General features: G+C 40.9%; 1 protein-coding gene across 1 annotated transcript in view; it reads left to right on the top strand.

Moving 5' to 3' along the window:
* Positions 1–12,379, top strand: part of LOC124277032 (cullin-4A-like) — a 47,547-nt gene extending 35,168 nt beyond the window's left edge. Inside the window, exons 15-22 of the mRNA XM_046712683.1 lie at positions 1,162–1,247; positions 1,886–1,993; positions 3,347–3,460; positions 5,059–5,164; positions 5,837–5,910; positions 6,746–6,844; positions 7,697–7,849; positions 9,281–12,379. Of these exons, the coding sequence (XP_046568639.1) occupies positions 1,162–1,247; positions 1,886–1,993; positions 3,347–3,460; positions 5,059–5,164; positions 5,837–5,910; positions 6,746–6,844; positions 7,697–7,849; positions 9,281–9,376 (836 nt within the window). The 3' untranslated portion in view covers positions 9,377–12,379. The remainder of the gene's footprint in view (positions 1–1,161; positions 1,248–1,885; positions 1,994–3,346; positions 3,461–5,058; positions 5,165–5,836; positions 5,911–6,745; positions 6,845–7,696; positions 7,850–9,280) is intronic.
* Positions 12,380–14,697: the final 2,318 nt, after the last annotated feature.

The following is a 14,697-nucleotide window of genomic DNA, read 5'->3' as shown; positions in this document are numbered from 1 at the left end:
GTAACAAAAATAATGTTAACTGCCATTAAATAAATCACTCTCACACATTTCCATGAAAAGTCGGAGAATTGCAAAAATACCCCTGACTCAAAGAATAAGCTGTAAAACATTAAATTACCACGATATGACCAACCAAATGACTTGTTTTGTGCCCAAGCCATCACTCTAGGAGAAACAAGTGTCAAAACACATCAAAAGTATCAACTTTGGATGTAAATGGAAACATTCAGTGTTCATTTTTATGTAGATTGAAGTGCTGAGAAGGCAAAACACGACAAAACAAAATGGCGGACAAAACGGCGGCCATTTTGATTTTTTTTTCAAAACAAAATTATGTCAAATAATTTCTACATCCTTTAGCAGTACACAAAAGTCAAAATGAAAGTGATCAGATTGATAGTAGTAAAACTATTAATGATTAACTTTGAGGTGTGGTCGGGGAGAAAACAAAATGTGACTAAAATGCTCGCAGACCCCCACCACATATAATGGCCTGTAAAAAAAAACTGATACCACAATCTGAGAGTATTACAGGCCTTTTCATGAGCCCAAGACATCATACTAACTGAAAATAGTGTCAAACAAAATCAGTATTGGGGAGGCTACGATTTGAAATTTTTCAGCGGCCTCCTCCTGGACTATATAGCAATGTGCAGTAAACGTGAACAGAGTACTGTGACTATGTGTCCCAGTCCACCCAGCTGTGAATGGGTACCTCGTTAGGATGAGAAAGTCACATTAACTCAGTGCACCGAGTGGCAGCAAGAGTTGTATGCTCCCCAGGGAGTTGAGATTGATAATATGATGTGCCGTTGAGATTGACATCCAATGATCGAGGGACAAACAAAGAAGTGCTTTGAGCATGCATGTGGGATGGACTACAGCGCTATATAAATACCCATATAATAAAAGAGTACAGCTTTCAAAAAAAACAACAACAAAGGGTGACTTATGCAATTGGTCAACCAGGTCAGTGACTTGACTGATCATGTTCTCATACTCTGTTTGGGTGGGTGTTGTTCACGTCAATCATTGGGATGTCTGGTCCAGATTTCATTATTTTCAAGATGCGAGGATGTAGCTTGTATTTGCTGTGGTAAAACCTACAGCTGTTGAGATGCATGACTCTATGTGTGACACATCATTGTTTCTGTTGACCAGAGTGTGGTGCAGCCTTCACCGGGAAGCTGGAAGGAATGTTTAAGGACATGGAGCTGTCAAAAGAATTGACACTTGCCTTTAAACAAGTATGAGTCTAGACTACCCTTTCATTTTGTATTCAGAAATCTGTTTGTGAAAGTTGGCATGATAAATATATAGCTCGATATATATTGCATTCTATAGCTGTAGTCTAGTGAACATGTGTTTAGATAATAACAGTTCATGTAAAAATACTGGGCCCCGTTTCTCAAAGCTCTCGTAAACCTAAGATCTCGTAACTTTTCTCGTAGCATTCGTACCTCCTATGTTACAGTATAGGAGATTCGAATGCTACGAGAAAAGTTACGAGATCAAAGGCTTACTAGAGCTTTGTGAAACAAGGCCCTGAAAAGGAACCATGTTTAGGCGAGTAGTTGCAAACATTTTTAGGCCAGGCTGAACTACAGTAAACATCTGTTAAGATGGGAAAACACTGCTTACAGTTGTCCAAATACAATAGCAATGAAATCAACTGATAATTTTGCTAAGATTCAAATTCACTTTTGTAGGATTTATGGATTTTGACACAGATTTTGTTGTTGGACCTCACCATATTACTACAGGAATTTCCTCACAGACCATTACCAGCCCAGCATTAAAGCATTCATTTTGTTTATTACTATTTTGTTGTTTTAGTGTAAATGTGATAGAAATGAAACTTGAGTGTGTTTGTGTCTGTCCCCAGTTCATGCAGAACCAGGACGCCCCTGGTGGAATCGATCTGACGGTGAATATCCTCACCATGGGCCACTGGCCTACATATCAACCCATGGAGGTCCACCTACCCTCAGAGGTGAGAGATGACAACACAATAACTTCATTACTTGATCTATGGGCATTTGGCACTAAACCTTGTATACCCATGAAAATCTGGGTTAGAGCTGGTCTTCAGCAACCCATGCTTGCGGTAAAAGGCGACAAGTGGGATTGGGTGGTCAGGCTTTCTGATTTGGTCGACACATGTCATCGTATCCCAATTGTGTAGATATATGCTCATGTTGATGTTGATCACTGGATTGTCTGGTCCAGACTCGATTATTTACAGACGGCCGCCATATACAGTGAAACCTGTCTAAACCGACACACCACGGGACCGAAATAATATGCCGGTTTAGACAGGGTCCCGGATTAGACAGTGACGATCATTTTCCAACATAGCTGCCATTTACACTTGTCAATCTCTTTATTTCTATAATGCCTTTGATCTTTTGTAATTGAGTATCAAAGTCATTGATAAGGTGAATGTATTTAGCGTTTGATTCACCACGCAATCATCTAGCTTGTGCAGTTATCTAGCGTGCAAAGAGGATTATTTATTGTATTGCATTATGGGTCCTTGATTGGACTGCTCATACCCATGCCGGTTTAGACAGTGTTAATTACAGTTAAAATTTGCGTGTTGGGACTGGAAAGTCGTGCCGGAATACGGACTAGACAGGTGCCGGATTAGACAATGGTTTAATGATCATAATATCATTGTAAAATGGCGGGACCACATTTCTATGCCGGTTTTGACAGTGTGCCGGATTAGACAGGTGCCGGTGTTGTCAGGTTTCACTGTAGCTGAAAAATTGGCCTCTTCCATTTTACTGTTTATTTATGGATGTGAATTAAAATTTCTGCTTCTGAAAATCAAAAGATGGGAATTTGTCCAAAAAGTTTGAAGTAAGGTTTTGTTACATCAATGATCTGTTGTATTTCTTACCCAGGAAGATCTGGGTTAGAATTGGTCTTTAGCAATCCAGGCTTGTTGTAAGGATCGGGTGGTCAGACTTACTGACATGGTTGACACATTGTATCCCAAATTTGTGGATTGATGCTTATGCTGTTGATCACTGGATTGTCTGGTACAGACTCGATTATTTACAGACCACCGCCATATAGCTGGAATATTGCTTAGTGCAGCATTAACTTTCAAACAAACAATGTATAACTTCTTTATGGAAATGGTGCTCCCATATTGTTATGCTCTCTTGCCATCCCTTTGAAGACATCTTGTTCTTTTTAAAGTTGAGTTCTTTCACTGTTGTAATAATGTCTCTTCAAGTTTCATGTCTTTCTTTCATAGTAACTGGATACAGTATTCCTTGGATTGTTTACTTGGCTCAAAGAGAAGTAGCTATACAACTGTTTATTTCATTTATAGATGATTCAGTTCCAAGAAGTGTTCAAAAGATTTTACCTCGGGAAGCACAGCGGTCGTAAACTGCAGTGGCAGCCTACCTTAGGGCATTGTGTTCTCAAGGCCACATTTGCTGGGGTGAGTATCCTGGGGCATTGTGTTCTCAAGGCCACATTTGCTGGGGTGAGTATCCTGGGGCATTGTGTTCTCATGGCCACATTTGCTGGGGTGAGTATCTCAGGGCATTGTGTTCTCATGGCCACATTTGCTGGGGTGAGTATCTCAGGGCATTGTGTTCTCATGGCCACATTTGCTGGGGTGAGTATCCTAGGGCATTGTGTTCTCATGGCCACATTTGCTGGGGTGAGTATCCTGGGGCATTGTGTTCTCAAGACCACATTTGTTTGGGTGAGTATCTCAGGGCATTGTGTTCTCATGGCCACATTTGCTGGGGTGAGTATCCTGGGGCATTGTGTTCTCAAGGCCACATTTGCTGGGGTGAGTATCTCAGGGCATTGTGTTCTCATGGCCACATTTGCTGGGGTGAGTATCCTGGGGCATTGTGTTCTCAAGGCCACATTTGCTGGGGTGAGTATCCTGGGGCATTGTGTTCTCAAGGCCACATTTGCTGGGGTGAGTATCCTAGGGTATTGTGTTCTCAAGGCCACATTTGCTGGGGTGAGTATCCTGGGGCATTGTGTTCTTAAAGCCACATTTGCTGGGGTGAGTATCCTATGGCATTGTGTTCTCAAGGCCATATTTGCAGGGATGAGTTTCCTAGGGTATTGTGTTCTCAAGGCCACAGCTGGGGTGAGTATCCTATGGCATTGTGTTCTCAAGGCCACATTTGCTGGGGTGAGTATCCTGGGGCATTGTGTTCTCAAGGCCACAGCTGGGGTGAGTATCTCAGGGCATTGTGTTCTCATGGCCACATTAGCTGGGGTGAGTATCCTGGGGCATTGTGTTCTCAAGACCACATTTGCTGGGGTGAGTATCCTGGGGCATTGTGTTCTCAAGGCCACAGCTGGGGTGAGTATCTCAGGGTATTGTGTTCTCAAGGCCACATTTGCTGGGGTGAGTATCCTATGGCATTGTGTTCTCAAGGCCACATTTGCAGGGATGAGTTTCCTAGGGTATTGTGTTCTCAAGGCCACAGCTGGGGTGAGCATCCTATGGCATTGTGTTCTCAAGGCCACATTTGCTGGAGTGAGTATCCTGGGCCATTGTGTTTCCAAGGCCACATTCGCTGGGGTGAGTATGACAGGGCATAGTGTTCTTAAAGCCACATTCGCTGGGGTGAGTATCCAAGGGTATTGTGTTGTCATGGCCGCATTTGTGGGGTGAGTATCCTAGGGTATTGTATCTCAAGGTCACATTAGCTGGGGTGAGTATCCTATGGCATTGTGTTCTCAAGGCCACATGTGGGTTTGATTCCCCAAGGTACAGTATGTGAAGCCGATTTCACTTGTCCACCACCAGTGATTACCTGGAACATTGTTTGAGTATTACTAAGAGTTGTGTAAATTCCTACTCACTACAGTCTGTTTGGGTCAAAATCATACCAGTGAATCACAATCTAACGGTTCATGATCAAACATTCACTTCAACGTAGAATGTAAAGAAAACATCAGACCAACTCTGGAAATGAGTTGTGTAGATTCATACTCACTACGTCAGTGTTGTCCTGTGACTTGAAGATGCAATGTTCACCTCAACCTTCTGATGTTGTGCTGCAGGTGAAGAAAGAGCTCCAGGTGTCCCTCTTCCAGTCTCTGTGTCTTCTACTGTTCAATGAAGGTGATGACTACACGTACAGCGAAATCAAGACAGCCACAGCCATCAGTATGTCACATTTACAGTTGTTTGCATCTTTCATTAACATTCTGGTAGTGGATTACAAACAATATTACAGTATATCCCAACATATTGTTTAAAATTTGTTTGTTTGCTTGCAATATTCCAGCTATTTAAATGAATCTGGAAAAGAATATCCAGTGATCAACAGCATGAGCATGGATCTATGCAATTGGGATGTGATGATATGTATCAACTAAGTCAGTGAGCCTGACCACTCAATTCTGCATGTCGCCTCTTATGACACACATGCACGTAATCACAGGCGTAACATTGCTGGAATATTGTCATGTGAAATTGGACTTTTTACTTGCAAGGGGCGGGTTTTTTTCAGTGAGTTCGAGTCTTTTTGAGGAAGGGGCAGTTGGGTAGCCTAGTGATTAATGTGTTCACTCGTCATGCCAAAGACCCGGGTTTGATTCCCCACATTGGTACAATGTGTGAAGTCCATTTCTGGTGTCCCCCGCAGTGATATTGCTGGAATATTGCTAAAATCTGCTCAAAACCTTACTCATTCAGTCACTCACTCACCTTTTGAGGATTTCCTCTTTTTGAACCTGATGAGTATTGTGGAACATATATGTAGACTTCAGTCAATGCTAACCCGGCAAACATGTCCCTTCACAATTACGCTGTTAACACAAATGCCTGTTCTTACAGCGGACAGTGAGTTGCGTCGCACTCTGCAGTCTCTGGCTTGTGGCAAGGCAAGAGTTCTTATCAAGATCCCAAAGGTAAGGTCTCAGTAAAGATACCTGTGATCGTACTGACATTTCTTGATAGCTCTGGACCGCTTCCTTAGTGTAGTGGTTAGAGCGTCCGCCCGGAGAGCGGTATGTCACGGGTTCGATCCCCGACCGTGTCATACCAAGAGACGTTAAAATAGGGTACTTGTTGGTCCTTGCCTGGCGCTCGGCATTAATGGGTACAACAAGGACTGGTCGGCTTGGAGTCAGTATAATTTCTCTGAGTGGGGTATTCATGCTTCACTGCGGCATGGTATCTCAGTGGGCTAGCACTATAAAACCAGCTTCAGTCTGGGCTAGTACAAGAAGCCGCACATACACATACACACGCATGCACGTCGTCATATGACAGAAATATTCTCAAGCACGACGTTAAACCCAATTTCACCTCACCTCTTGATAGCTCTATTGTCTTATCTAAATCTGGTCAGGTTACAGGTTATACAGTCTTTGTGCTGAGGTGTTCATAACCCGTACCATTTTATAGACTCATGACTTCTGGAGCTAAGTTTTTTGTACATCCATATCAGGAGGTAAATATCTACGCCGAAGTCCATTGTTAATTACAGTGAAAGATTCCAATTTGAAGTAAGGAAAATCAGAATTTATGAATCTAAAACTAATGACAAATAAAATATTGAACACTACAGCATTTTATACTGTGTGGCTATAGCTGTTGGTATAGAAATCTTTGTTATTCTGTTACAAGTCCTGACACACCATTGTAATGGTAGCATCTTTTGGATTACATAATGGTGTTTCAAAGACAAATGCTGTTTTCGGGTGTACCTTTTCCATGGTAACATCTTTTGTTGGTTTTCAGGGGAAGGAAGTGGAAGATGACGACAAGTTTTCTTTCTGCAATGACTTTAAACACAAGCTGTACAGAATCAAGATTAACCAGATTCAGATGAAGGAAACGGTTTGTAGCCATGCATAATATAGCTGGACATTTGTGAAAATGGTATGACATGCGTCAACCAAATCAACAACCCCGTGTCTTGCCCGTTTGGGGATTGTGTGTCTAAATAGATCACCAGAAATGCTAGTATGGCAGACAGACAAGCCAGGAAGGATTGGTGTTTACAGTGTGAGACTTTGCGGGTTCTGTTCTACCTTGACATCACTGAGTGTTGCTCATGTTATCAACCGCCTGTTTGCTTTGCCCATTATGCATTACTACAAGGGGAGCTGGAGTAGCCTAATTAAAGCCCATTTCAGGTGTCCCCCGCCGTGATATTGCAGGAATATTGCTAAAAGCGGCGAAAAACCATACTCACTCACAGCCAATTATGAATTACTGACCACACCGTGAGATAGCTTGGATATTGCTGACTAGCATACAGCACTCACCCTCAGTTGCGGTTGTCATGTTGAGTATTCCTGAAGTCAAGGATGCCAGAATCCCGGTAAATTTGTACACTCTGAAGTCACTAGATTCACCCTTGGTGATTCTGGCTAGAGTATGTCACCAGCTGCCTGTGCTGGTCATTAGAGGTAACCAAACTGAGTGTCCAGACCGATCACTTGGGTCAGTAGCATGTCATTGTATGCTGAGGATTGCTCTCACAGTGTTAATCCCTTAATTGACTGGTCAAGACTTGCTTCCTTACAGGCTGCACTGTAGTGTTCAACAACAACAAACAATTACTGGATTGCTTGGTCCAGACTGTATGTTTACATGCTGTGATACTATTAAACGTTACTCTCTGCAATGACACTACAGTGTTTATCAATGTCCACTCACTCTCTGTTTATTACTATCTGTCCACAGCAAGAGGAAAACACCAGCACAACAGAACGAGTGTTCCAGGATCGGCAGTACCAAGTTGATGCCGCCATCGTCCGCATCATGAAGACCCGCAAAACACTCAGTCACAATCTCCTCATGGCGGAGCTCTACAACCAGCTCAAATTTCCAGTCAAGGTGAGCTGAATCTATCATGTAGTCTTGGAAGGCATTTGTAGGTGATATGCAACATGATGGCTAAACTGGGCCAGTTTACATCTCATCGGGTCACTGTGTGTAGTTTTCATTGGTGTTGTGGCAGTGGGGTAACCTGGTGGTTAAGGCTTTCGCTTGTCACACTGAGGACCCGGGTTCGATTCCCCACATGGGTACAATGTGTGAAGCTCATTTGTAGTGTCCGTGTGGCGTATAACTTCACTTCACTTCACTTCACTTCACTTCACTTCACCCCTCACCTCACCTCCACTCACTCACTCACTCACTCACTCACTCACTCACTCACTCACTTACTCACTCCTTTGGCCTTACGCCACTTTTAGCAATATCATATATTTAAATGTGAACATGCCACTGCATGACAATTTGATACCATATTCATATTACCATGTCTTTAGACTAATTTGAATAGAATCAGACAGGGTTAACCTCTGCTTATGGTCAGGTTGTATGCTGATAAGGTGGAAGATATTTAATTGTGGTATCTTCATTCTTGCTTAGCTTCACGGAATAATAAATTTCTGGTGAAAACTTGAGTATTTACAAAATGTTATTACCCACGTGGTCAACATATGTGTAGTTGCATACTAATCTCGTACGTCACACGAGTGTCGTATTGTGTTGACCTGTGTCGTATTGACGTGACCTGAGATTCTAACGATTTGATTGGATAACCGATGACCTGTCAATTAGGTCACGTTGTGACGGAACTACTTATTCATTCCTAACAAACACGTGAATTCATTCATTCTACAACTTATATGCATTGTGGGAACGTAAACATTGCAAACATTGTTGATCGCTGTTTAATTGAGTGTAGAACTGAGACATTATAAACATCGAAAAACATAAACATAATGTTTCCACAAGTGATGTTAGCCGAGTGAAGCAAGTGGAAACCAAGAAAAGGGGTGCTACGGAGTAGCTTACTGTACGAGGCGATGACCACTGGCATGCATCGTGACGTCGGTTACCAAGGCAGCAGACGAGAATGGCTTAGTGACGTCGTCAGTACAGTGTGACGTCATGCAAAAGTGAATGACAGAACAAAATTCTTCCGCAACCTCTTTATGAAACCGGTTTCGGTTTGAAACCATAACAATAACAAAAATACGCTGTTTTGTCAATTTAATGCATGTAAGACGTGGGTAATAAATAAAATACCACACTCGGTCTCATTTCATACGAAACTTGTGACCTTCCTATGGTTTCTGACCTCGCTTTCGCTAGGAATGACACTCATTTTGTATAATTCGTATGTAATGAGACCTCGTGTGGTATTCTCTACTTATCATATACCTCGAATATTGCTGACTCAGGAGTTAAATTGCACAAACTGAATGCTCCACTGTATGTTGATACTGAAATTGATAATCCTGATGAATGTTTCAGTCAACTGACCTGAAGAAAAGAATCGAGAGCCTTATTGACCGTGACTACATGGAGCGAGACAAGGACAACCCTACCAACTACCATTACATGGCCTAAAACCTCCAGCTGTTCCGCAGTTCCACTGACCTGCATCAGTGCTACCGAGTCTTGTGCTAGGGGATTCGTCCCCATACATCAATATGAATGAATATGTGTGTTTATGTAGATCATTTCAGACAGTGCTTATATATATGCAGGTTACTGTTTGCAGACAATATCACAAGTTGTCAAGGGCAACAGATGAGGCATCGTGTTTTAAGAAAATCATCTTGGTGCCTTTGCACAAAACAACCTTAACGCTAAGACACTCTGAAGTGTATGTTAAGGTACACTAGTTAAGATCACCTTAGCAAAAAGTTGTTTTGTACAAGGGCACCTTGTTGTTCACCATTGTGGTGAAATCATTGTTCAAAGTAGATCTGTTTCATTGTGAGATGTGGCGTTGGTATATATTTACAGTACAAACTACAAACTTTACCCTGCATATATATGTTGCGTGTATGTGGAGGTGATCTATATTAAACCAGGTCAACCAGCAGACCAAAAGGCATGACTGTGATTTGCCAAGGGAGATAACCGGGACGGGATGCGTGATCTTTCCCGTGTACGCGAGGCAGACTTCTGTGTACTATTATGTTTTGTGTACTTTGGTTTGAAATATTTACAAGTATGGGTGAAGATTATGAAGCTGTAAATAAATTAAAAATGCTTTGTACTACCGCAAATGTGTATTTTTGGATTTGAAACAGACAGGATTTCTGTGACTGTGTTTATTTTCTTGTGACGAGTGACCGTGAAGGGTGTGAAAGTCTGTATTTAACTATTTGTGATGAAGGAAAGCATTATGAATTTCTACATTTGCAGGCTGCTTCTAAGAAATTGTCCATTTCCATCAGTAACATAAGTACACTAGTTTTAGCCCATAATTTTAATATCAACTTCAGCAATCCTGTCATCTCAAATACTACTTCCATACACTGCTTGTACAGAACCCCATTCACAGGGTTCTGTGTTACGTTGAACTGAGAGAAATAATATTTTGTGCAGTGAGAGCTGCCAGGCTTAAACATATCTCTCTATTTTTCGCTCCTTGATAAAAAATTGTTTGTCACCGTGTTTGTGTGACAAAAAATTCATAACTCATTAAGCGGAATTAGTGTTTATATGCTGTTTCTTAGACAGATACTTAAGTCCTATGACTAGAGACATGTTCCTGGAATCTGAAGCATCCTTGGACAGTTCTGTCGATTTTATGACCACATGTTTCGGATATCAGTCACATTTTATTTAGTGTGTTCCTACAGGATTATCTGCTCTTGTCCTTGAAGATTTCACAGAGGGATGGAATTTTTTGACAGTGACAAGTATTAGCTTGTTTGAGTTTAGGGCGCCAACCACCTTTTATTCTCAAGGGTCTTGGATTATGTTTTTAAAATATATATTATAAAATATCCTCAGGTCTTGCAGAAGAAAATAAATTTCTGGACTGGATTTGTCCTGAAATATTTTTGCAGCTATCATCTAAGAACAGTCTCCAAAAATCCCAGTCCCTTGAGAATATTAATTTGTGGAACGCTTATTGTGAAGGTCAAGTTCACTTAGTGACTGAAATCACGTCTGTCATGTGTTGCTACAATAATCTGTGAAGACGTGGAATTAAAACTTGATTTGATCCATAATTAAGAGTGAATATGTAACATACGTTTATCAAGAGTGTTTGTTATAAAGCCAAAACAGAATATCAGCAAACCAGAAATAGATGGGACTCTCAATTGGAACTGCTTCTCCGGGAATCCTCACTCCAGCTTGATGTATTGTAAATAAGCTATCAGAATATGGACAAGGCATGATGAAATGACGGGAGTTCTTCAATCCTTTGTGAAGACAAGGGCAGGTAACTCTGCTCATCAACCCCACCCAGGTTCTGTGTAAATATTTGATGTAGTATGAAATGAGAATGTTTAGTGATGGATGGATGAGGATTTAGCACATCATATGTAAGTGCTGTGTGAGAGATGTGTAGGTTGTGTGTAAGAATGATAGTTCAACTTTTTCAAAACATTTGGTTGTCTTAGGCACAAAAATCCTTCTGTTCACAAGGCTGAATCTTCTCAGGGTTCTGGGTTTGGGAGGTGAAAATAAAAAATTAAAAAATATCATAAGGTGGAATAATTATTAAATATTTTTATAAAGGGCTATAGGGTAAAATGTCAGCAAAATTAAAATGGCTTCTGGGAGTTAGGGGTTTAGGAGCCAGTGGTCTTGGTGTCAGTTAAGTTTGCAGAGTTACGTCCCTTTACAGGATCTGCTGCTTGTTAGTTTGAATCCAAGACTCCCACATGTTTGACCCTTGGTTGCCAACAGCAGACCCTCCCCAAAGTGGTAAATGCTTTTGAGCTGAGACTCCTTGTTCCTGCTGACACAAGCCCCAACTACGTGATATGACTGAAATACTCACTTAACGCAGTCACATCTTCCCATCAACCTTGTGTCAAATAGATCTTGGTTGTCTTGACTAATGAGGTATGCACTTTGCATCCTCAGCTTTCATCCTCCTACCAGATTTGCTGCCATAGTTTTGTATTTTCCAATTCAGATGGCACAATGCTGAGAAGACAAATGCAAACTTGGAGCTGTTATTAGCAAAACGGATTGTGTTAAAATCTGATACAGAAATGAAGTTACTTCAGAAACCAAATTTGGTTGCAAATAAATCCAAGGTATTTGTTGTGATACAGTTTGACTTAATTTACTCTGATAAATCGGGCATGATTGTTTTTGGCATTCTCATTTGAGAATAGGTTACTTCGTGATAGATCATATAGGCAAGATTATACAATATAATGTGATAACATTGACCAGCACAAACATGTAATAGGACTATTATGTCAGTAGAAAGATGAACCTCAGCCCAAACCCTGTGATGATCTTGTCCATTATTTCTAAAACAATTTCATTATTGTTTTTCCTGTAAGTTGTGTACGGACAAGCAGCACGACTTGTCAACCTGAGACTTGTACAGTCCCACTGCATTATTTATAAATAAATAATGTTTCTTTATATTGCTTCCTGTTGTTGTTAAGTTAGTGGACAAAAGTGGGATTCTGAAGACGTTCAACCCCAGAAGTAACAACATAATGGCCCTCAGCATTTCTCCTTGGTCTAGTGGATGGAATAGCTGCCCAATGAATTGGTGGTTTGGTCCCTGCCTGCGTCAAAAGAATGTACTTCATGTTACCCTGCCTGCCTTTGGATAAGACAAGGACTCTTTGGCTTGGTACCCACTTTAAACTTCAACACTGTATCTCAATGGACATTGTTTTAGTGGGTTGGTATTATTTATATTGACCGTGCGGATACAACAGAGGTTCTACGCAGCAGACCCTGGTTCTGCACTGGTGCGAAAAGCATCCTGTGCAAATAAGTTGGGTCCTCCTCAATGGAGACACAGATTGACTTTCAAAACTTAATGCTACTGATAACACTGTCAGTATATATTCATTCCACATTGGCAATGTTATTTCACATATTTCAATAAAGCATACAATGTTTATCTCCAGGAAATGACATCTAGTTCCTTTAGACCTGGATCAAACAGTCACTTGTGAGTAGTGGGAGAACAGCTTCTACCAGATTTCCCTGGGCAGACAACACTGGTAGTTGTCAAACTAGCCAAATATAATTTCGTGCTGATTTTTGCAAAATAATACTTTGTGATTCTTATGGAATAATGTTAATGTTGAGCATATCCCTGCGACGTGGAAAGGCACTATATAAATGGCCTATTATTATTATTATTATTTTTACATGTTAGGTGCAAAAAGGCCCTCTCTGGCTTTAAAACTATACTACTGAAGGAAGGTGAAGCATGATTTGATACATTTCTTGTATAGAACTCCATGTTAGGTAAGGACTGAAATAGTCATCTTTCTTCAAGGTGCACACATTGACAAAACGATTGTGTACACTACAGTTAATCTCATGGTATGAAAGATTAATTACAGTAAGATGAAAGAATCAGGTGGTTTTAACTTTTTTGAGTCGTATATACTAGTAACAGCACAACACATTTCAAAATGGATGTTTGGGGGACCCAGCTTCAAAGAGTACACGAAACTTTTATTTTGTGGTCAAATTTTCTTAAAGCAACCACAGTTTGAGCTGCTTTTACAAACAAGACAAACATTATTTACAACACAACTGTTTACTTGTCTATATCATAAAGAAATATGTTACAAAGTCCACTTGAACAAAAGTAGCTGGTTGGACAGTTCCATGTTAACTACTTGATGAATTCCAAATGTAGCTATGAGTCATTCCATCAGTTGCTCTTCTCATCAGGTATAGACTCCAACCCCTGAAACAATAAATACATTTAACCAGCATGTTCACACGTTTCATTGCCGTTAGACTTTAAGAGATAAAAAACAATGAAATTATTGAAAAAATAGCCAGAATTAGATCATCATCATCATCATCATCATCATGTTTAGTTGTATTTGATTTTTGTTCAATGCTGCACTATTCCAGCTATATGATGGCAGCCTGTTGTGTTTAATGATGATTTTAAGGGTGGTCACCCATTTTGTTCTGGGGAGCTTGGGGGTGTCATCAATTTTGTACACACGTAGTGGGGTGGGGTGGGGTTGTTTTCAGCAATTTTGTACATAGAAATATGTTTAAAATTATGCTTAAAAATTATGGGATGGGGTCATTGATTTTGTACATGACATGCGGGGGTGTCACTTATTTTGTACATAACATTTGGGGGGGGGGGGTGGTGTGATTTACATTGTACATGCTTCTCCATAAAAATCATCATCCCCCCTAGCCATAAATTATGAACGGTCCCTTATGTGTTTTTACTAAAGGCTTCTCCAACATATATCATAATCCATCGGTATTTAGTTAACAGTTCTCTCTGATCATTAGCTTGACCTTTCAGAATTTGTAGTGAGTGAGTTTAGTTTTACGTCGCTTTTAGTTTTAGCAATATTCCAGCAATATCACGGTGGGGCACACCAAAAATGGGCTTCCCACATTGTACCCATGTGGGAATTCAAACCAGGATCTTCGTAGTAATGAGCTAGTGAGTGAGTGAGTTTAGTTTTATGCCGGACTTAGCAATATTCCAGCTATATGGCGGCGGTCTGTAAATAATCGAGTCTGGACCAGAGAATCTAGTGATGAACAGCATGAGCATCGATCTGCGCAATTGGGAACCGATGACATGTGTCAACCAAGTCAGCGAGCCTGACCACCCGATCCTGTTAGTCGCCTCCTACGACAAGCATAGTCGCCTTTTGTGGCAAACATGGGTTGCTGAAGACCTATTCTACCCCGGATGTTCACGGATCCTCGGTGTAATGAGTGAATGC

This window comes from Haliotis rubra, unplaced genomic scaffold, assembly GCF_003918875.1.
Source record: "Haliotis rubra isolate DU_JTF1 unplaced genomic scaffold, ASM391887v1 Scf217, whole genome shotgun sequence".
Lineage (NCBI taxonomy): Eukaryota > Metazoa > Mollusca > Gastropoda > Lepetellida > Haliotidae > Haliotis > Haliotis rubra.
Note: the sequence above shows the minus strand (reverse complement) of the source record. Positions and strands in the feature narration are given on the sequence as shown.